This window comes from Chiloscyllium plagiosum, unplaced genomic scaffold (genome assembly GCF_037043375.1).
Source record: "Chiloscyllium plagiosum isolate Xiang-an unplaced genomic scaffold, Cpla_swu_hap1 HiC_scaffold_14, whole genome shotgun sequence".
Lineage (NCBI taxonomy): Eukaryota > Metazoa > Chordata > Chondrichthyes > Orectolobiformes > Hemiscylliidae > Chiloscyllium > Chiloscyllium plagiosum.
Window position 1 is genome coordinate 72,065,653 of NW_028270152.1, and position 24,196 is coordinate 72,089,848.

The 24,196-nt window shown below is 40.9% G+C and overlaps 1 protein-coding gene and 1 long non-coding RNA gene across 4 annotated transcripts in view; one reads left to right on the forward strand and one right to left on the reverse strand.

Annotated features, from left to right (window-relative positions):
• Positions 1–7,650, forward strand: part of dcaf1 (ddb1 and cul4 associated factor 1) — an 85,463-nt gene extending 77,813 nt beyond the window's left edge. For 2 of the 3 annotated variants that reach the window (XM_043708504.2, XM_087994519.1), the window contains exons 23-24: positions 900–1,179; positions 3,765–7,650. In XM_043708504.2, coding sequence (XP_043564439.2) covers positions 900–1,179; positions 3,765–3,823 — 339 coding nt within the window. In that variant the 3' untranslated portion in view covers positions 3,824–7,650. The remainder of the gene's footprint in view (positions 1–899; positions 1,180–3,764) is intronic. The other variant, XR_015759432.1, reaches the window with a different exon arrangement.
• A 7,857-nt stretch (positions 7,651–15,507) lies between these two features.
• LOC148147989 (uncharacterized) overlaps positions 15,508–24,196 on the reverse strand; it is an 81,450-nt gene continuing 72,761 nt past the window's right edge. The window contains exon 3 of the long non-coding RNA XR_015759433.1: positions 15,508–15,574. This is a non-coding gene — a long non-coding RNA (uncharacterized LOC148147989). The remainder of the gene's footprint in view (positions 15,575–24,196) is intronic.

Consider the following 24,196-nt stretch of genomic DNA (forward strand, 5'->3'; position numbering starts at 1 on the left):
TGGCAGAGTCTGACAGACATTTTAAACAGCATAAACATGGGAAGCCAGGTTGTCAGTTTGTATTCTTCCTCCCCATCTAAACTGAACAAGTCCCCAGTGCATGAGTGTCCTACCTCCTGGGTGGCATAAAACAAAACTTTAGGCAATTTCCGATTGGTTTTAAAGTGTTATGGTTCTTTGCTGATGAGAGATATATTCCTTTATGTACTTGGGAAGGACAGTAAAGACAAAAACCAAAAGTAGAAATGTGCCAGCTCAAATTAGATGAAAAAAGCTGCACTAGTGTTGAATCACTGCAGTACAGTAATATTAATTAAAGTTCACATTCATTTTAAGGCTGGTTTCATTGCCAGACTGAGCTGAAATCTAAAAATGGCCAATCCAGGAGGCAGAGAATTCCCTGGAGCTTGCCAGTGTAATTGTTGGTATTACATCTTTTCAATGTACTATTTTGGGCATCTTAACTTCATTGGAAAGAATACAGAGAATCGCAGTAGTGACCAAAGTTGCCTCAATTTAGTCTTTTCTCTGAGATTTTGACAAAACTGCAGAATCTAAGACCTGAGCATAGGCCAGGATTGATCACACTCTTTGGTGAGTGGGCAAAGTGCCCTGCCCAGACTTTATCCTTCTGTTTTTAAAAACAACTCTGTGCAGTATTTTACTGAACCACACAGTAAAGTTGCCCAACATTTAATCACTGGTCTGTGTTGCTGTAGCTGCTTTTAAGTGGTATACCAGCTGATCTCGCCACCCTTTGAGTGAAGAAGGGAAAAATCAGCTCAAGGGCTGAAAGCCCCCCTGGTGCTGTGAATATTTTGTCATTTTTTGACAATAGTCAGTTTGAAGAAAGTATCACTGAGTATTATACAGAACTAAAGACGATATTGCTGTCACAGGAAGAGGAAGAGGAGGATGACGACGACGATGATGATGACGATGATGATTCTGAAGATGACCTTGATGACTTGGACACTGACCCATTGCTGGATGGGGAGGATGAAAATAATGAAAGTGAAGCAAATGCAGCCCAGGATGGAGAACGTGACTTCACTCCATCTGATGAGGAGGAGCTAGAAGCTTTACTGGGTAATGGTGAAGAAGAAGCTGAGGAGGAGGAGGAGGAGGAGGAGGAAGATGATGAATGGGAGGACGAAGATACAGACATTCTTGGAGATTGTAAGTCAATTCCATTTATATGTGCAATAATCCCAAAAAACGTGTAGCTCTGCCTTTTAGTGCAGCATATTTCAAGCCAAACAAAGACGAGGACATTTCTGGGATGTATTTCTGCAGAATGAAGTTAAAGTGTCTAGTCAGGCAATGTTTAGGAAGCAGTGATCAAACTGTTATAAGTCAGCTTTGGGAAAGGGCAAGGAACAATCTAGTGTTAAAATACTTCATTGAAGTATGGCCAAATTCAGTGAGTTGAGGACAGAATTTGTTCCAGGTAATTTAAATGAATTACTGGTGAGCGCAACTGTAACTGAAAAATGGCTGCTTTTGAAAAAGTAATGTTTTGGTTACATTCCCAGGATAGTTAAAGCCATATAAAAAGAATGCAAGCGCAGTACAAGAATTGTTGATTTATGTGTGGAGGCAGCAGTCATGGCTGTGGTGACAGCAGGGATATTTGAGTCTTCCAGGCCTTGTACAGCTGGTTCTAGCATTGGCCTCGTGGCTGTTGTGGTATTGCTGTTGTTCAAAACTTTGTTTAAGGATAAACTCCATCTATATCCAGTCAGCCTGACATTGAATTTCCATACCTTGCTCACCTCCAGTATGAGAGTTGCAGGATACATATGTGTTGTTTCAGTCTAGGCACCCTTCTGTGTTTCTCTGGCCATGCTTGGCTTCTGAAACTGGTGCATCCCCTGACGATCTAACACATACCTCAATTCTTGAGTAATCACCATCTTTCTGCTCTGTTGCCATCATTCCAGGTTTGATCTCCTTTCAAATAATTCCTGAATTTTCCTCTGTCCCTCTCTTGGCATCCTCCAGTAGGTCCACCAATTTACTCATTGCAGCATCTCAATGAGCAGCAACCTCAACTACTGCATCATATATTTTCTCCCTACTCCTCTCAACCTGCCAGAGATTGTCCTTTTCATGCCCCCTCAGTGTAAACACTGAGCCTCTGGATTCTGACTATTATTGTTCCCCTTTGCTGCTTGATTTGTGAAGAAAGACCTGAAGTATTTGTGACTGATTATGTTCATTATATGGCTTTGGCAGACATGTCTGAAGGTTGAAGACACCTTTCTCCTTAATGAAACTTCTTTACTTGCTACATAATCAACCACTTCACCTGGTCAAGCAGTCATGGCAATGGTGTGGCCTTTATCTCCAAGTCACTTCTTTGCTAATTCCCCCAATCTTATGGCAACTTCTCCATGTTTTGAGAATCTTGCCTTTTCCATTCATCGCATTTACTTCAAATCTTTGATCTGTATTGCCCACCCTGTCCAGGTTTCCCTTTTTGTAATTTTCTCTGATTTCCTATCTCAACCTCTGCACCAGGTGACTCATCCTGGATAAATATCACTTCCATCTCAACTCTCTCCATTTAGTTCACTGCCCTCTTTCCTTCCTAAACTTCCCTCTTTGTAGAAATTCTCAATTTGCTGCCCCATCAATCTCTCAGCCTTGCAACTCACATTGTAATTATTGCTGATAGTGCAATCTGATCATTTCCTTGTGTCATTTTCTATCCGTATTCTCCTTCACTTTCCCAAGCCCACTACTTTGAGTCCAGCCATAGTAAATGCACTCCCTCAAGTCACTTAACGCTGTCAAATTCCCAACTATCTTGCCTCCGACCTTTAATTCATCATGATACTGCAATGTTTATTGATTTGCTAAATTGCACCTCAACTAACTTTCATGACTTGTCTCCGCTTTCTCTCATCCAGATCATTTCCTGATGTATCCTGCATTTTGACTGCCTTAAGACTAAAGGATATAGATTTAAAGCCTTTGACTAACACTCTTATTTCATCATTCACTACCAATTCTGACTAGACCACTTAAAACTTTGTTGAGTAATAATGTCCATCTCAAACTGCTTCCCAATCAGAGCATCCAGAGAGGGAAAGAGAACATCTAGTTTCTTTCACTACAAATGATACTTCTGAAACACCTCTGTTCTTTCTTTTCCACCTCCAACAATAAGTGTGAGGAGCCTGTAGACTTTGTTACAAAAATCAATGTGTCAATTCAGTTAACTCTGTTATTGCCTTCACTTCAACTAACCCACTAGTTGAAGGCTCCCCTATGTTTAAACCTGAGTTTCTTATTTTTCTTATTCTAACTTCACTCACATCCCCAACCGAATTCACCTTGAACAGGGGCGAACCTTGTTCCCTTAGCCCTATTCCTGCTAAACCGCCGACCAGCCTACCTCCTTTGGGAGAATGGGACGTTGGTGCAAAGTTGTTTTAAGGCTAGCAAAATATTAGCTGAACTTGAAGTTTATGGAGGGTGGAAGATGAGGGGCTGAACAGGAACATATTGAAATAGTTGAATCTGAGTAGTGTTAGAGTCTCAACTAGATGCTGGCATATATGATCACTATTCCTCAGAGGGTGGTGGCTTTAGGAGATTGGCAGGAGAATTGGTAAGCTGGGAAACAGGAAAGGCCCTATATAAATATTCAACCAATCTTGTAGAGCTCTAACTAAATGTCTGTTAGAGTCCCTTTCACTTTTAATGGTCTTTGTAATTAACTAACGGTAATTAATTCTCCTCTCCACTTTGTCCAGCGGATTCCACGGATAACTCTGACTTGGAAGATGATATTATCCTGTCCCTGAATGAATGATCCTACCAGCTGGATTGATGGACCTGGCACACACCATGATCCAGGCATGAGGAATGCCCCCACAGTGAGGGTGACAGAGGATAGCAGAAGTAATGAATGTTTTACTTCAGGGACCGTGAGTTCAGCCCTGTGACATACACGTACATGCGAGGAGACAAAGAAGAAGCAAAAAAAAAAATCTACTTGTAACTTTCCCATCTATTTGTGTGCAATCACAGAGCCTGGTCAGCTCCTGCAGACTGTGGGGCTGTGGAATAATTTTGCCTCAGTGGCAACAAGCTTTTGTGAGGTCTACTTTTTGACCCTCATGCAGTATTGCAGCTTGAAGAGACTGCACTTAGAAAAACTGAGAACAGTTTGTTTTTTTTTTTAATGGATTTTCTAAAACACATTTGTTTATATGTGTGAGTGTATATATTAAAAAAAATGGAAGGTTTATAAAGAGAACCATATATTTAGGGTGATCACAATGAAGATTTGGGCTATGATTTTCATCATTTCACGTAACAGATAAAATTTCTGGACTGAGCCCATGTCCTGCTTAAATGCATCTCATTGCTGCTTGTATTTTAACATTAAGGAGCACCTCAGTCAGTGTTGCAGAATAATATGTGCTTTAGATGCCATGGCCTCCTGGGTACAGTAAGTGTTGATTCGTTAATCAGAATCCTGAGGCAGCGGATGTGCCAATCGCCTTTATCGAACTTCAGTGTGACAAGTGAACAAAAGCAACTGTGCCCCAGCATTTCTCAAGGCTATGGGTGGTGCAACCTTGCCTAGATTCAGCCTGCATCAACAATCAAGATGTACTTCGAGGAGTGTCAGCAGTCCTTTGTTTCTATTCCTTTAACAATGTTATTACTCACTTTTATCATCACCTCTCAGGAGAGGGAGAAAGAAAGTAAGTACAGTCCATTGCCTGGTTGCTTGAGACACCTTGACATTAATTGAAGGTAGTAGAAGTTAAGCTAACTTGAAGTTTTTGCAGTTTGCAAAGTGTCCTTGCTGGAGAGTGAAGGTATGCTTGTATAGGGGAGGGTTGTGAATGACCATTTCTGAATTCTGAGTTTACACAACTGTTGAAACTCTTGCTCTTTTCACAACTGGGGAATTCTGGCTGTTCAGTGTCAAAATTGATTTTAAAAATTAATTGCACACTTAAAACGTGTGTTTGCATTCTCAGTTGCATATCCAAATGTCTATACACTCTTACAATCAAGGTGTGTGAATGGTCCATTCTCAGCTTGTTCAATGTGTCCAACTGCATGAAGGAGAACTGCTAGTAGTTCTTTTCACAGAACTGAAGAGATTACCTGCAGGGATGCTGTGTGCTGCATTAACAATGCATTTATTGAGTTCTTTAGCTGAGAAAGAAGGGATGCTGGAATTATTCCCTTTTATATAATCAACTGCTTGCAGGAAACATTGCAAATTACATGGGACATGCATTAAATGTAACTGATATGCATCACCTTAACATTAGAAAAGGCAGTAAGGGTTCCTTTTGACTTTTCCTACATCGTTTTGGCCTGTCATAATAAAATGGTGATGAATTGTCCCCTTTGCAAGAACCTGGGTTTGAATCCAGCTCAATGAAAAAGCCGCAGGCTTTCATCCCATCATTGGCTTATACCAGATATGAAACGTCTATACTATAACCTCTATCAGGTTCCATCTCTCTCTCGAATCTTACAACAGTGCTATAGAGGAATGGTTACCTCAAGGAATAGTAATCTCCAGTGTGCAGGTATCTCATGATAATGTATAGCCCCTCTCTTTAATTCAGCGATTTCTGACTGATAGTTGATTTGTTGGTGACAATTTGAATTAATTTTCATTGCAAGTATTTGGAGGGAGTAGCAGATTAAATTTGAAGATGCTGATGTGAGATAGTTTTATACCATAATTCACTAGTGTCTTTGTTTTCTGATTTTTTTTTTTTTTGCAATTGCTTTCTCTGGCGCATTCTTCTAAGCACACTTCATACCTTCATCCATTTTTCACTTCCAGATAGGAATGTTACCAGTGACTTACAACAGCAAATAAGTCAACGGAGCCATTGAAACATGGGCATAATGACCATAGCTTTTAGATTTTCCACGTGGCTGTTTAATGCATTATCTCTTGCCTCTAATGAGCTGGGAATAAGTTGAGATGAAATAAAGTCTGGTGCTAATCTAAGCAGTCAGTGGCTGTGATCTCCTAAACTCTTAGTCAATGTGGTATAAAGTCAGTATAAGTATTGTATTCAAACAACAATTTAGAAGAGGATAGAATATTGAGGCCAGTCCAATCCTGGTGCAAATTAAATTTGTGTAAGGATACGACCTGGTTGGAGTGTTCAACATCTGTCTCTCTTTTGTATATTTAACAAAATAATCATGTATTTCGGGGTGAGAGACTGTGTTTGGCAATGCAGGGAGAGGGGATGATTAATGGAGCACATGCTGGCTTTTGAGCTGAGATCTGAATGCTAATCCTCTTGGGTGGCAGTGTCAAAAGCCTCTCTTGTGTGCTGGTGGAGAGGGACACTAGGCTTGCACAAGTGGTTTATGCTGGTAATGTCACACTAATGCAGTACAAACAGGTAATGGCGTTCTGTTTACCACAAAGTCTTGGGCTACAAACAGTGATTAAATGTGTTTAAGTTAATTCCCATTCATTTGGACAAAATTTAAAAAATCTGCTCTGATTTCAGAATTGTCCATCAGCATTTAAAACAAACCAATGAATAAAGGGACCTAAGGTTACTGAGACTGAAATGCCTAAGCATCAGCAACCAGATTGCAAGCTTCAAGGCCATTGAACATCCAATTGCAGGACAGCAATTACTTTAAGACAGTTAAGAGGGATCCCTTCCTCTATCTGAATGATACAGGACCTGATCTGAGTCTCCAGTGCTGACTCTAAATTCCTAAAAACCAATATGTTCCATGTCTCCATTGTTGTCTTCCATCTCATGAGCCAAAACTCTTCAGGGAAAGAAATATCGCCTCAATGCATCTTAAACCATAATAAATGTGCTTGCAAACATCATTAATCTAGAAGCTTTTGCCCTGAGTGGGCTGAGCACAGCAAGTAGCCATCCTTGTCAGCGTTCTTCAAAATGGCATTTCTGGACTTCAGCCTCAACAACAGCTGCATTGGAACAGTTTCAAAGCTGTGTGTGAAATCATGGTGTAGTGGTGTTTGTGGGCTTGTCTGGGTGCGAACAGTAGTGTCACTGAAGTAATTCTTCAAGGAGAATGCAGGAAGATCTTTTAATAACAGAATTAATGGTTTAATCTTCTGCCTCTTCCCCTTGACAATAACTGCTGACTTGAGCCAAATGGTCCTAATACAAGTATCTGCCACTAAGTGGTGCTAGCATACAGGAAATGCTGGTTGCATGCACTGGTATCGAGGCACGTAATGTCAAGGATGGTGCTTTTTTTAAAGAATTGATTTTGTTATTTTTCCATTTGTTCTTGCTGGGTTTGGTCGAGAGGTACAGAGTAATTTCTGCCCAGCCATAATGTGGTCTGTTAACGGCAGGACACCTCCAGTGAATTTTCAAAGTAATTTTATACATACATATGTTAAAGAAATAGGGGCTGCTTGTCAGTGTTTTTAAAAAATGACAAGCAGGGACCGGGGCTGCATTCACGTTGCCAGGGGTGTCTCAAATCTTTTGTGCGTTTTCTTGTAATTTAGGAGTGTGTGATGCGAGCACAAAAAGGGAGTCTGTAAAAAAAAAAAACAAAAATATTAGGCCTTGTACAGAATCTAGCTGACATATTTTTATTACTGGAAACCCAACAAATAAAGATTACAAAATCAGAGTCAAACTGTGTATTTGTATTATTAGCCCCAACTTTGTTTTGCTTTTGGCCTGCCTTTTTTTTTAAAAAAACAAAAATAGCACTCACTCAACAGTTCTGTCAACTCTAAGATGTTCCAAACTATCTTACAGCCTATTTGAATGAGAATGGTTACAGTAAAAGAGGCCGTTGAGTCTGCCACGCCTGTGCCCCCTCTGCAAGTGTAACTCCACTTGTCTCAATTCCCCACAACCCTTCAAAAACTTGAATTGAGCACTATCCCAAATCCCTTTTGAAAGCCACAATTGCATCTGTCTCCTCCACACTGGGCAGTACATTACTAATCCTAACCTGGGTAAAAATAGTTATTCATATTGGTCGTTTTGCCAGTTGCCTAGAATCTTTGGCTTTTGGTTCTCAATCTGCCTATCAGTGGAAACTTTGTCTCTCTGTCTAGATCCCTCATGATCTTGAAGTCTTTATTGATTCATGCCTCAATCTTCTCAAAAGAAAAGCTTCCAGTCTGTCCATAAATACTGATGTCCTTCAACAATTTTTTGATATCAAACTTTTTTTTCCCCTCTGTGCTCTTTAATAAGCTTACACATAATCCCTAAAGGACGATGCTTAGAATTGGGCAATACTCTAGTTGAAGCCAAACCAATGTCTTAAAGCTTTTTTTTTGCATTTCCTGTATGTGTTATTAAGCACTTTCTTAACTTGCTGTGTATATCCAACAATTTGTGTGTGTGTATATCTGCACCCTTTTAGATAATGTCCTTTTGTTAGTGTTGCCACCTCTTGTCCTTCTGATCAAAATGGTCATTGCATTAAATTTCATCTACGTCTGCCCATTCCAATAACCTATGTTCTCCTGTTTTCAGATTATCTGCAAGCTCTGAAATTGTGCCCTGTAAACTTGAGTCTAAGACATGAATACATATCAAGAAAAGTCCTATAGCCACTGAATCCTGTGGATGTCCACTAACAACCTTTTATCAACTCTGAGAACACCACCTTTCGGCACTATTCTCTGCTTCCTGCCACTCAGGCAAATTTTTCTCCATCCTGGCACTGTCTGTTTTACTTCATAGGCTTCAGAGTTGCTGGGAAGTCGCACCTTATCAAATGCTTCTTGGACATGCAGATACATGCCTTACTCATACATTACTCATCAAAAAAAGCTGCAGAAAGTTATTAGACATATCACTTCTGTAACATCCTTGTTGGCTTTCCTTAATCCACACTTGTCCAAGTGACAACTTTGCCTGGGAATAAAATTTCTGAAAGCATGCTAACATAAAGGTTAAACTGTCTGACCTGTTGTGCAAAAGAGTTAGCCATGTTCCAGTCCTGTAGCACAATCCCTAAAGCGAAACACAATTAGAGTATTATATCCATACAAGTGCAAATTCCACTCTTAATTCCCTTGTATCTTCAGATATGTTTCGTCTGCTACTGTTGTCTTTGAGAACAGAAGTAGGTCATTCAGTCCCTCGAGCCTGTTCCACCATTCAATGAGATCATGGCTGATATGTGGACTAACTCGATATACCTGCCTTTGGTTCATACCTCTTAATGCCTTGCTTAACAAAAATTTATTTCAGATTTAGAATTAGTAGCTTATTTAGCATCAACTGCTATTTGTGAAAGAGGGTTCCGAATCTCGACCACCCTTTGTGTTTAGAAATGCTTTCTAATGTTTCTCCTGAATGGTCTGTCCCTAACCTTTAGACTATGCCCCTAGTTCTAGAATCTCTGATCAGTGTAAATAGTTCATCTTTATCTACCCTGCCTTTTCATGTTAATATCTTGAAGATCACCCCTTAACTTTCTAAATTCTAAAGAAAACAGGCCCAATTTGTACCATCACTCCTCCTAACAGCCCTGAAATCCAGACTTAATTCTTGTATACCCATGTTGTACTCTCCAAGGTCAGTTTTTCATTCCTGAGGTGTGGCACTCTGGTCTGCTATCAGTGCTCCAAATAGAATCAAACCAGGGTTTTGTATAACTGCAGCATAACGTCTGTATTCCAGTCCCCAGCATTCCATTAGCTGTCTTGATTGATTTTGTTTTCTTTACCTGTTCCTGACTTTTTAAATAACTACACAGCTGAACCCCCAAGTCTCTTGGACATCCAGTGTCATAGACTTCATACCATCTTCAAAGTGCCTTGAACTGTTTTTTTGGTTTGAAATGGATAACCTCCTACTTATTTACATTAATCTCCATCTGCTACAATTATTTCCTGAAGAAGGGCTTATGCCCGAAACGTCAATTCTCCTGTTCCCTGGATGCTGCCTGACCTGCTGCGCTGTTCCAGCAACACATTTTCAGCTCTGATCTCCAGCATCTGCAGACCTCACTTTCTCCTCCCATTAACTTAGTCAATTAATATCCCTTTGTAATGTTATTTCTAAATTCATTTGTGAAAAGTGGGCATTGCTGGCCGGCCAGCATTTATTGCTCATTCCTAGTTGCTTTTGAGAAGTGGTGATAGTGAAGTGCCTCTTGAATTACTGCAGTCCAATGCAATTAGGGAGTGAATTCCAGGATTTTGACCTAGCAACAGTGAAGGAACGACTATATATTGCCAAGTCAGGATAGTGAATGGCTTGGAGTGGTGGTGTTCCTATGTTTCTACTATCCTTGTCCATCATGCTATCATCCACACGGTCTATGATGCCATCTCACTTTGTGTCATCAACAAATTTGGATATGACTTTCAATGCTATTATCCATGTCATTAATAAATAATGTGAATAATTGAGGCCCTATCACAACCATATAGGATACCACTGGTCACATCCTGCCAATTTGAGTATCCATTATTCCTACTTTCTATCAGCTGCCACTCAACCAAGTTCTCAGCCGTGTTAGTAATTTGCCCTCTGTTCCATGGGCTTCTACCTTAGTTAACAATCTCTTATTGTGGGACTTTGTCATATGACTTAGAGTCATTGAGATGTACAGCACGGAAACAGATCCTTCGGTCCAACTCATCCATGCTGACCAGATATAAACAGCATCTGTAGATAATCCCTTGTCCTCTGTCTTGGTTACCTCATCAAAAAGCTTCCACGAGGTTTGTCAAGCATGACCTACCTATCGTGGCTCTCCCTGATAACCGAACATTTTTGAGGTATTTAGTTACCATATCCTTGATTGTAAATAACAATTTCCCCACCGTAAATGTTAGGCTAACTAATGAGATTAGATTAGATTCCCTCTAGTATGGAAACATACCTTCGGCCTAATAAGTCCACACCAACCCTCCAAAGAGTAACCCACCACCCAGACCTATTCCCCTACATTTACCCCTGACTAATGCACCTATTAATATGGGCAATTTAGCATTGTCAATCCACCTAGCCTGCACATCTTTTAGCTGCTCTTCAATAGCCTATAACTGGCAGAATCTTTCAATTGTTTATTTGTCAGGTTTGAAATTCCTCTTAATTTACATCTATCTTCCCTTGCAGCCATCTTCCCCTACCTCTCTCGCAATCTTCTCCTCCCTCTTTCCCCCCTCACTTCCTCCTCAGCTTCCTCTTATAACTAACTGATCCCATCAGACAGTCCCTGGCAGCTCCACTCATTTGATGACACTCACTCACTGCCTGCTACACCTCAAATCAGAATGAACCTATCAGCCTATGATTAGAGGAGCAACATTTCAATTCTATCATTTCTACTTGCAGGGGTGATTTTTTTTCCCCCATTTGTTGCCCTGATTGAATTTTCTAGGGCATTTTGGAGGAAATTCACTCACCCCTGTGTGCTTGAATTCTGCTTCACCATGCTGTCAGCTATACTGGGGAGCTCTGGTTTTGTTTGATCTGTTTACCCTTCACTCTCATCTGGGTATAGCTTGATTGTAACTCTAACTGTATTCTGTTTAAAGGCAACTATTCAGTGACAGTTTTGTTTGCCTATTTTTGATACCAACTTTCTTGGGCCAGATCTGATTAAAACTGATCATTTTCTGAATATTTTTACTCTGAACTGCTCCTGAAGAGCAAGTCCCACAGCACTCACCTTCCAGAAATGAAGATCTGTAGGGGAGAGACCGAGCAATGAGTTTTATAGCGCTTACTTTCATGGAATGAGGTGAACCTGAAGTGGAGAGACCAGGGACCAAGTTCTAACAGTAGTCACTCTGTGAAATGAGATGAAGTATAGGGGAGAGACCAAGGAACGGGTCCTCCAGCACACTCCTTCCAGAAGGCAGCTGGACTTATGGGGATAAGACTAGGGTCAACATCAACTGCACCTGGAGGACCATTAACTCTGTGAAGGACTCTCTTTGCTCTGCTCAAACCATGTCAGTCTTCCAAAACAAAAAGTTGGCTATATGAGTGTTGCAGACTAGCACATTCCAAGGTCCAGGGCTACATGCTGAGGGACGCACTAAAGTTTGGGGTAGCTGTTGCCAAAGCACAATGAGGAAAGACTGAGGCTTTCCTACTGAGAGTAAGTGGAGGTTTGTTCAGCTATCGGTCCCTCCCTGTGTCTCAAATATTTGTAAATATTGGTATTGTACATATAAGAGTTTAAAAGGAACGGTGCTCCGAAAGCTAGTGTGCTTCCAATTAAACCTGTTGGACTATAACCTGGTGTTGTGTGAATTTTAACTTTGTACACCCCAGTCCATCACTGGCATCTCCAAATCATATATATATATATATATATATATATATATAAAGGGAATTGGCTAGAGTCAAAGTCCAATATTTTTGTTTTGTTGATTTGATATGCAACTGTACAGATCTGATCTACATTTGTGACAATGTGTGTGTGTATGTATGCAAAGTTTTTTTTTGTGAATGAAGTAAAGTTTTGAAATTAAAAAAGGAGGGACTAGGGCACAAAACTTCCAGAAATGAGACCAGGAAAGCAATGAGTTGATCGGTTCTTGAGTAACTGTTACAGGGGAATGTGTGTGTTGTGTTTGAGAATAGACAGAAACAATTGTTTAATAACCCTTAAATAACTATTTTCATGATTGACTAGAAAAATGCATTGGAAATCAAGGCCCATCTGCTCCCGGGGTCATTACAAATGTGAAAATTTGATTAAACCACCCAAATGCCCAATTTTATCTCACTATCTAATTCAGGTTAGAATAATGTGTCCACTAAGTTTTTCTTTCCCCTTTAGCAGGAAGATAATTGTTTAAAAAATAGATTGATTACAACAATGTCAAAAAGGTTTGAAGTTGAATTGCAAATCTATACCCTTGTAACTTAAACACAACCCCTCAATACAAAAATTGAGAGTGGGGAAGCAAACAAAAGTCAGAAGAACAGTTGTGGAACCAATCTGAATCATAGACATCAATGAATTGTTTTCTTTTGATTCCTTCCAATTGGATACACCAGTTCTCAGTCTTTCTTTCACTGGTTGAGGATTTGTCCTTTCAGTGCCTCTGATAGCGGTTTTTGTTTCCCTTTTACCTTCCAGCAGACAATTTGTAGGCAGAGTAGCTCACAAAGTAGTGAAGGGTATCTAACTACAAGGGATTTACTTTTACTTCCCCACACAGAATCGAGAAAGGGAGATGGATGCTTTCCTTTTGCAGTATGGGTGTTTCTGCTGTTGCCCAGACCCAATGCTATAGTCATCTGCTCAGGATTCACTCAAATGGTTATCACTATGCTGAACCTGCCTGAGCCCACAACAATGTTCATGACTGAAAAACCAATCAATAGACTATGGGTAAAATTGCTCTGAACAAACCCATGTGGTGCCATTCCATCTAGATTTCCCCTTCACTACTTCGATAGGGCTATATTATTAATATAGACCAATGTATTCTAGTAATCTCTTTTTTTTTAAATTACAAATATCTTTCACAATTTTTTCTTGGTTCAAAACAGTATCTTCTCTTTAGTCTCCTGTCAAAAACTGGAAATTCTATTATTTATTTTATTCCTGAGTAGTATTTTAATTGGATTACTCAAGTTTAATTTAGTACAATAAGTGATTGGATGTAAAGGCATGAATTTAATAATTAGGAAAAAATAATTTCCTAATGATCTTCCTTGCCAGCTTTATTGTGTTTGATGTGTTACAATTCCAGAATGCAGGAGGTGCTGGACACCAGTGTAATCCAGGGCAAGCAAATTTCCAGCAAGTGTTACCTAGATCTTTTGTTCTAGGAGGCAGTAATAGCTGTTAGGATAGGGTCTTTCAATTTGGTCACTGCAAGGACAGGGCAATGTGGTTACAAGTGAGGCGGGTATGGAGTAGTAGAAGGGGAAGATCCTAAACCTTTGCAATGGTCCAACAAGTCCAAAGTTCATATTTATATAGATGAAAGTGGTGGCTACAAGGTGGATGAGTAAACTTACACCCAGTGGAACCATCGTGCCGAGAAATCTTTAAACTAATTCTTTAATAGTGGGTGCAGTGGATAAAGGTTAGGAAGATGTGATGAATAGAGAAGGCAAGCAAGGTAGCAACAAAAGAAATGATCAATTTGTGCCAAGAAGAGAGTGTGCAAACCTAAGAACACATTGAAGATAAGACGAGGTTACAAAGTTAAACATTGCAAAACAAAAGAACTAAAAGCTCTGTACCTGAATGCAGATAACATTCGTATCAAAACAGATGAATTGACATTGGTAATATATTTGTTTTTATTTACAATGAAAGAGACATAATTGCATGATGACAAAGTCTGTGTCTTAACTATTCAAAGCTACATGATATTTATAAAGGATCGGAATCTAGGAAAAGGTGGAGACATAGCTCAGTTACTTAAGGATAACCCTTTTGTAATAGAGAAATGATCTTAGTTCTACAGATCAACATGTAGAATTAGTTTGGGTACAAATAAGAAATAGGAATGGTAGGAAGTTGCTTGTGGGAGTGGCATAAAGCCCCCTCCCCATTCCCAAGACAGTAATCATACTGTAGAATTTCTAGAAGAAAATAAAAGGGGCTTGTATGGCAGTAATGCATTTTGATCTGTGTATGAATTGGATGAATCACATTGGCAAAAGTAGCCTGAACAGTAAGTTCCATGGAATATTTATAGAACAGTGTTTCAGATCTAACAAAAAAGCAGGCTATGCATTGTCTGATAATGTCCAATGGGCTAGAATTAATTTATGACCTTGTAGTGAGGGTTCTCTAGGTAACAGTGATCATAATAATATTGAATACCACATTCAAATTGAGAGAGAGAGGAGTGGATCTCCGAGTAATGCTCAAAGGTTTAATAAAAACCTTGAGGACATAAAGGCAGAATTGGTTAAAGTGAACTGGGAAATTGAGTATCAGGATAGATCAGCAGAGTAACAGTGGCAGACATTTCAGAGATATTTCAGAACACTTAGAAAAGGTACATTCCAGTGAAATTCCAAGGGAAGAATGTACCATCCTTGGCTAAGTAACTAAATAAAAGATAGTATCAACTTGAAAGAGAAAGCACAGAATTCCACAAAGCGGAGTAGCAGATCAATCAAAACATAAACCACAGCAAATAATGACTAAAACAATAAGAGAGAATGAGAAGTTAGAGCATAAGGGAAAGCAAGCTAGGAATATAAAAACAAGTGATGAAGAGTTTCAATGGGAATTTAAGAAGGAAACACTTAAGTAAATTGAGCTTTGATCCTCCAAAGAGTGATTCCAGGCAATTAGTATTGAAAGATAAGGAAATGGAAAATATATTGACATATTTTACATGTCTTCATGGTATAGAAGATATAAGTAACATCCCAGAATTACATGCTGTTTCATTGTTTTGGAACTTTGGAGAAAAAAAAATCAAAACAACACTTTTAAAAGGGAGAGGTACAGAAAAAGGAAGCACAAGGTGAGGTCAGTGTGGGAGAGAGAGAAAGAAAGAAACTCACATTGCTAACTGACACAGCAGTGAACCTGCACAGTTACTGTCTTTGCTGTTTGAATTCATGTCTCACTGGACATTGGAGTGCATCTGGGAAAATGAACAAAGAGTAAAATTCACAACCAATCTTGGAGGAACCTATTGGGAGAGGTCACAGCACAGAAACAGATAAGCAGATATTTTAAGCGTGGCCTTACAGACAGTCTGCAGTAGAGTCATAGCGATGTACAGCACAGAAACACACCCTTCGGTCCAACCCGTCCATGCCGACCAGATATCCCAACCTGCCCATCACCCAATCCATATCCCTCCAAACCCTTCCTATTCATATACCCATCCAGATGCCTTTTAAATGTTGTAATTGTATCAGCCTCCACCACTTTCTCTGGCAGCTCATTCCATACATGTACCACCCTCTGCATGAAAAAGTTGCCCCTTAGGTCTCTTTTATATCTTTCCCCTCCTCACCCTAAACCTATGCCCTCTAGTTCTGGACTCCCCCACACCAGGGAAGAGACTTTGTCTATTCATCCTATCCATGCCCCTCATGATTTTATAAACCTCTAAAAGGTCACCCCTCAGACTTCGATGCTTCTGGGAAAACAGCCGCAGTCTGTTCAGCCTGTCCCTATAGCTCAAATCCTCCAACCCTGGCAACATCCTTGTACATCTTTTCTGAACCCTTTCAAGTTTCACAACATCTTTCCAATAGGAAGGAGACCAGAATTGTAGGCAATTTTCTAACAGTGGCCTAGCCAATGTCCTGTACAGCCGCAACATGACCTCCCAACTCCTGTACTCAATACGCTGACCAATAAAGGAAAGCATACCAAACACCTTCTTCACTATCCTATCTACCTGCGACTCCACTTCCAAGGAACTTATGAACCTGCACTCCAAGGTCTCTTTGTTTAGCAACACTCCCTAGGACCTTACCATTAAGTGTATAAGCCCTGCTAAGATTTGCTTTCCGAAAATGTTGTTCCTCGCATTTATCGGAATTAAACTCCATCTGCCACTTCTCAGCCCATTGGCCCATCTGGTCCAGATCCTGTTGTAATCTGAGGTAACCCTCTTCGCTGTCCACTACACCTCCAATTTTGGTGTCATCTGCAAACTTACTAACTATACCTCTTATGCTCACATCCAAATCATTTATGTAAATGACAAAAAGTAGAGGACCCAGCACCGATCCTTGTGGCACTCCACTGGTCACAGGCCTCCAGTCTGAGAAACAACCCTCCACTACCACCCTCTGTCTTCTACCTTTGAGCCAGTTCTGTATCCAAATGACTAGTTCTTCCTGTATTCCGTGAGATCTAACCTTGTTGATCAGTCTCCCAGAAGTCCATATAGATCACATCTACTGCTCTGCCCTCATCAATCTTCTTTGTTACTTGTTCAAAAATCTCAATCAAGTTTGTGAGACATGATTTCCCACGCACAAAGCCATGTTGACTATCCCGAATCAGTCCTTGCCTTTCCAAATACATGTACATCCTGTCCTTCAGGATTCCCTCCATCAACTTGCCCACCTCATAGGTCAGGCTCACCGGTCTATAGTTCCCTGGCTTGTCTTTACCGCCCTTCGTAAACAGTGGCACCACGTTTGCAACCTCTAGTCTTCCGGCACCTCACCTGTGACTATCGATGATACAAATATCTCAGGAAGAGGCCCAGCAATCGCTTCTCCAGCTTCCCACAGAGTTCTCAGGTACACCTGATCAGGTCCTGAGGATTTATCCACCTTTAACCATTTCAAGATATCCAGCACTTCATCCAGCACTTCCTCCTCTATAATCTGGATATTTTGCAAGATGTCACCATCAATTTCCCTACAGTTTATATCTTCCATATCCTTTTCCACAGTAAATACTGATGCAAAATATTCATTTATGTACCTCCCCCATTTTCTGTGGCTCCACACAAAGGCCACCTTGCTGATCTTTGAGGGGCCCTATTCTCTCCCTAGTTACCCCTTTGTCCTTAATGTATTTGTAAAAACCCTTTGGATACTCCTTAATTCTATTTGCCAAAGCTATCTCATGTCCCCTTTTTGCCCTCTTGATTTCCCTCTTAAGTATACTCCTATTTTCTTTATACTTTTCTAAGGATTCACTCCATCTATCCTGTCTATACCTGACATATGCTTCCTTCTTTTTCTTAACCAAACTCTCAATTTCTTTAGTCATCCAGCATTCCCTATACCTACCAGCCTTCCCTTTCACCCTGGCAGGACTATACTTTCTCTGGATTCTTGTTATCTCATTTCTGAAGGCTTCCCAATTTCCAGCCGTCCCCTTACCTGCGAACATCTGCCTCCAGTCAGCTTCGAAACTTCTTGCCTAATATCGTCAAAATTTAGAACTTCCAACTTTTAGATCTGGTCTATCCTTTTCCATCACTATTTTAAAACTAATAGAATTATGGTCTCTGGCCCCAAAGTGCTCCCCCACTGACACCTCAGTCACCTGCCCTGCCTTATTTCCCAAGAGTAGGTCAAGTTTTGCACTTTCTCTAGTAGGTACATCCACATACTGAATGAGAAAATTGTCTTGTACACACTTAAGAAATTCCTCTCCATCTAAACCTTTAACACTATGGCAGTCCCAGTCAATGTTTGGAAAGTTAAAATCCCCTACCAAAACCACCCTGTTATTCTTACAGATAGCTGAGATCTCCTTACAAGTTTGTTTCTCAATTTCCCTCTGACTATTGGGGATCTATAATACAATCCCAATAAGGTGATCATCCCTTTTCTTATTTCTCAGATCCACCCAAATAACTTCCCTGGATGTATTTCTGGAAATATCCTCCCTCAGTACAGCTGTAATGCTATCCCTTATCAAAAATGCCACACCCCCTCCTTCTCTTGCCTCCCTTTCTATCCTTCCTGTAGCATTTGTATCCTGGAACATTAAGCTGCCAGTCCTGCCCATCCCTGAGCCATGCTATGATATCCCAGTCCCATGTTCCTAACCATGCCCTTCGTTCATCTGCCTTCCCTGTTCAGCCCCTTGCATTGAAATAAATGCAGTTTAATTTATTAGTCCTACCTTGTCCCTGACTGTTTGACTCACTTCTGTTCTCAGCTGTACCAGTCTCAGATCGATCTCTTTCCTCACTATCTCCCTGGGTCCCACCCCCCCACCTTACTCATTTAAATCCTCCCAAGCAGTTCTAGCAAATCTCCCTGCCATTATATTAGTTCCCTTCCAATTTAGGTGCAATCTGTCCTTCTTGTACAGGTCACTTCTACTCCAAAAGAGATTCCAATGATCCATACACCAGCTCCTCAGCCACGCATTCATCTGCTCTATCCTCCTATTCCTGCCCTCACTAGCTCATAGCACTGGGAGCAATCCAGATATTACTACCCTTGAGTGAGTAGAGAAGGTGCAAAACATGACCTATTCTTGGGATATAAGGCAGGACAGGTGTCTGAGGTGTCAGTGGAGGGGGGGGCACTTTGGGGCCAGCGACTATAATTCTATTAGTTTTAAAATAGTGATGGAAAAGGATAGACCAGATCTAAAAGTTGAAGTTCTAAATTGGAGAAAGGCCAATTTTGACGGTATTAGGCAAGAACTTTCAAAAGTTTTTTGGGTGCAGATGTTCGCAGGTAAAGGGACAGTTGGAAAATGGGAAGCCTTCAGAAATGAGATAACGAGAATCCAGAGAAAGTATATTCCTGTTCGGGTGAAAGAAACATCTGGTAGGTATAGGGAATGATGGATGACTTAAAAAAAATTGAGGGTTTGATTAAGAAGAAGGAAGCATATGTAAGGTATAGACAGGATAGATCGAGTGAATCCTTAGAAGAGTATAAAGGAAGTACTGCTCTTCGGATGCTGCCTGAACTGCTGTGCTTTTCCAGCACCACTCTAATCTAGACTCTGGTTTCCAGCATCTGCAGTCATTGTTTTTGCCTAAGAAGAAAAAAGAAAGCATATGTCAGGCATAAACAGGATAGATCGAGTGAATCCTTAGCAGAGTATAGAAGCAGTAGTAGTATACTTAAGAGGGAAATCAGGAGGGCAAAAAGGGGACATGAGATAGCTTTGGCAAATAGAGTTAAGGAGAATCCAAAGGGTTTTTACAAATACATTAAGGACAAAAGGGTAACTAGGGAGAGAATAGGGCCCCTCAAAGATCAGCAAGGCGGTCTTTGTGTGGAACGGCAGGAGATGGAGGAGATACGAAATGGGTATTTTGCATCAGTATTTACTGTGGAAAAGGATATGGAAGATATACACTGTAGGGAAATAGATGGTGACATCTTGAAAAATGTCCATATTACACAGGAGGAAGTGCTGGATGTCTTGAAACGCATAAAAGTGGATAAATCCCCAGGAGCTGATCAGGTGTACCCTAGAAATCTGTGGGAAGCTAGGGAAGTGATTGCTGGGCTTCTTACTGAGATATTTGTATCATCAATAGTCAAGGTGAGGTGCAGGAAGACTGGAGCTTGGCAAACATGGTGCCACTGTTTAAGAAGGGTGGTAAGGACAAGCCAGGGAACTATAAACCAGTGAGCCCACCTCGGTGGTGGGCAAGTTGTTGGAGGGAATCCTGAGGGACAGGATGTATATGTATTTAGAAAGGCAAGGACTGATTATGGATAGTCAACATGGCTATGTGCGTGGGAAATCATGTCTCACAAACTTGATTGAGTTTTTTGAAGAAGTAACAAAGAGGATTGATGAGGCCAGAGCAGTAGACGTGATCTATACGGACTTCACTAAGGTGTTCGACAAGGTTCCTCATGGGAGACTGGTTAGCAAGGTTAGATCTCACGGGATACAGGGAGAACTAGCCATTTGGATACAGAACTGGCTCAAAGGTAGAAGACAGAGGGTGGTGGTAGAGGGTTGTTTTTCAGACTGGAGTCCTATGACCAGTGGAGTGCCACAAGGATCAGTGCTGGATCCACTACTTTTCATCATTTATATAAATGATTTGGATGTGAGCATAAGAGGTATAGTTAGTAAGTTTGCAGATGACACCAAAATTGGAGGTGTAGTGGACAGCAAGGAAGGTTACCTCAGATTACAATGGGATCTTAATCCGATGGGTCAATGGGCTGAGAGGTGGCAGATGGAGTTTGATTTAGATAAATGTGAGGTGCTCCATTTTGGGAAAGCAAATCTTAGCAGGACTTATACACGTAATGGTAAGGTCCTAGGGAATGTTGCTGAACAATGAGACCTTGGAGTGCAGATTCATAGCTCCTTGAAAGTGGAGTCGCAGGTAGATAGGATAGTGAAGAAGGTGTTTGGTATTGGTCAGAGTATTGAATACAGGAGTTGCAAGCTCATGTTGAGGCTGTACAGAACATTGGTTAGGCCACTGTTGCAATATTGCTTGCATTTCTGGTCTCCTTCCTATTGGAAAGATGTTGTGAAACTTGAAAGGTTCAGAAAAGATTTACAAGAATGTTGCTAGGGTTGGAGGATTTGAGCTATAGGGAGAGGCTGAACAGACTGGGGCTGTTTTCCCAGAAGCATCAAAGTCTGAGGGGTGGCCTTATAGAGGTTTGTAAAATCATGAGGAGCATGGATAGGATGAATAGACAAAGTCTCTTCCCTGGTGTGGGGGAGTCCAGAACTAGAGGGCATAGGTTTAGGGTGAGAGGGGAAAGATATAAAAGAGACCTAAGGGGCAACCTTTTCATGTAGAGGGTGGTACATGTATGGAATGAGCTGCCAGAGGAAGTGGTGGAGACTAGTACAAATGCAACATTTAAAAGGCATCTGGATGGGTATATGAATAGGAAGGGTTTGGAGGGATATGGGTTGGGTAATGGCAGGTGGGACTAGATTGGGTTGGGATATCTGGTCGGCATGGACGGGTTGGACCGAAGGGTGTGTTTCTGTGCTGTACATCTCTATGACTCTATGACTAAATAATTGTGAATCAGAAAGTAAAAGGGAGGAAGTACAACAATTACATTCACCAGGGAAATGGAACTGAGAATTATTAGAACTAAAAACTTATAAGTCCTACTATCTTAAAACAAGTGACTCCTCAGATAGTAGATGCATTGGTTTTTAGTTTTCAAAATGCTCTAAATCCTGAAAAATAGATTGAAAAATACCAAATGTAACTCTTCAAGCTAAGTCAGTTACTTTAATACCATCAAGGGGAAAATGCTGTAATCTTTTATTAAGGAGAATATAGTGGGGCATTTAGAAAATACCAATGCAATGCAGAGTCAACATGGTATTGTGAAAGGGAAATCATATTTGGAGTACTTTGATGAAGTAGGAAGCAACTTGTTGAAAAGAGGGACCTGTGGATATATGATATTTAAATTTCCAGAAGGCATTAGACAAGGCGAGGCATCAAAGATTGCTGTGCAAAAATAGTTGGGAAGTGGTCTCTGATTAACAGAGGTGTTACCATGGAGAATTTACTAATCAACATTCTCCTACTGTATAAAAATCGGTTTCCCTGTATTTCTTGTGAATTCTCCTGATGAGTCCAAAATGAAAAGTACATTTTTATAGCATCTGGAAAACTGTGTGAATAGGCCAGAGACACTAAAGGGTTGGATGTCTTCCCAAAACTGGCCAAAGCTTGAACTAGGATGTTATTGAATATTAGTTAAATAAGGACTCTGGAAAGCTATACTTTTGGGACAGTAATTACCTGAGGGAAAGGCAGTTTATAGAAGTCTGCATTGCTGATCATAATCAGACCCATGAATCTTGGAGATGAAAAGTGTTTCAGAATAAGGAATCTTTTTGAGAGAGCCAGTCAATCTTTGATAAAACCTCACTGCAGACTTCAGCACATAGTCTGTACTGACACTTCACATCAAGGGAGTGCCGTTGGTCACTGGTTCCAACATTGTGTTTAGGCAAAGATTGAAAATTAGAGATCTCACCCCACCCAGACTTGGCAAACATTTTTACACCTGCCAGCACCACCTCAAATGAATTAATCTCCTTTTTTGTGTGTGGTTTATGTGAACTTGTGCACAAATGTTCAGAGGTCTTTTCCTGGTTAACAGTGCCTACACATTGAAATTTGGTTGTAAAGCAGATTTCAAATAATCTGCAGATGTGATGAGAAATATAGGGTCTTTATCCTCAGTTGGTTTCTCAAATAAGATTCATAACGTGCTTTTAGCAGGAGTTCAAAAACTTGAGTCTGCCAGCCAAATTTTAACTTATTCCTTTCTTCTTCACTTGCTAATAGGCCTACAGTGTATTCACAGACCAAATATTAGGTTTTGTATGCCACTGAACCTTTAGGCTTGGAGACACAAGAACAGAAATTGCCGGAAAAGCTCAGCAGGTCTGGCAGCATCTGTGGAAAGAGAGATGGAAATGTGTTGCTGGAGAAGCGCAGCAGGTCAGGCAGCATCTAGGGAACAGGAGAATCGACGTTTCGGGCATTAGCCCTTCTTCAGGAATCATTCCTGAAGAAGGGCTAATGCCCGAAACGTCGATTCTCCTGTTCCCTAGATGCTGCCTGACCTGCTGCGCTTCTCCAGCAACACATTTCCATCTCTGATCTCCAGCATCTGCAGACCTCATTTTCTCTGTGGAAAGAGAGTAGAGTTAAAGATTCAGGTCCAGTGACCGTTCCTCAGAACAAATGTTTCGGGTCACAGGACCCGAAATATTAACTCTGATCTGTCCACAGGTGCTGCCAGACCTGCTGACCTTTTCCAACAATTTCTGTTCTTGTGTCTGATTTACAGCATCTGCAGTTCTTTCAGGTTTTTTAAAGGCGTGGGGATTTGAATGCCAACAGCATTAGCTGTACTTTGCATCGTCACAAAAATGACGCAATGACTTCTTGAACAAAATGGCCACCAAGTAGCTTCTTGCAGATTCAATGAACAATTTTTAGGGAGTGGGTAAAGATTCTGACAGGACAATGCTGATTCCTACTTATGGTCTGACAGAACCAGATAAATACAGTGGAGGGTGCCAGCAATGTGTTACCAAAGCTTATCTCCCATGTAGGGAGCTAGCTGCCATGTTGTTTTGGTTCAGTATTTTGCTGTCAGGGAGTAAATGCTATAATGTCTGATCAAATCTTGTGACATTCTTCCCTGGCCTGTCACGGTAGAGAGTGATTGCTTGAAGCACAAACAGCGGAAATGACGGAGAGAATGAAATCAATGAGAGTTGGGGGATGGGTGAAGGCTGTCTCTATTTTGGACAAAGCAGACAGGCAGAAGGCTGGAAGAACACAGCAAGCCGGGCAGCATCATGTGGAGAAGTCGACGTTTCAGGTGTAACCCTTCTTCAGAACTATGGATTACACCCAAAATTCTCCACCTCCTGATGCTGCCTGTCTGATGCTGATGCTGTGTTCCTCCAGCCTCCTGCCTGTCTGCTTTGGATTCCAGCATCTGCAGGGGTTTTTTGTCTCTATTTTAGACAAGACACACAGACCCTGCCAAGCTGACTCTCCCCACGCCCCTTAGTTTTTGGCATTGCAACCATGTTCATTCTTGCCATTGAGAAACTTAGACTTTACATAGAGTTATAGAGATGTACAACGTGGAAATAGACCCTTGTTTGGTTAAGAAAAAGAAGGAAGCACATGTCATTCCTGCAGGGAAACAGTTTCGATGGAGGCTTAATCGCCCTGTCTATAATGCGAGGAGAATCTCCTGAAGCAGGCTTTCTGTTTTCTCACAGTCCTTGCTGTGTGTCTCTTGCAAACAGACGGGGATTGAGGGGATGGGGG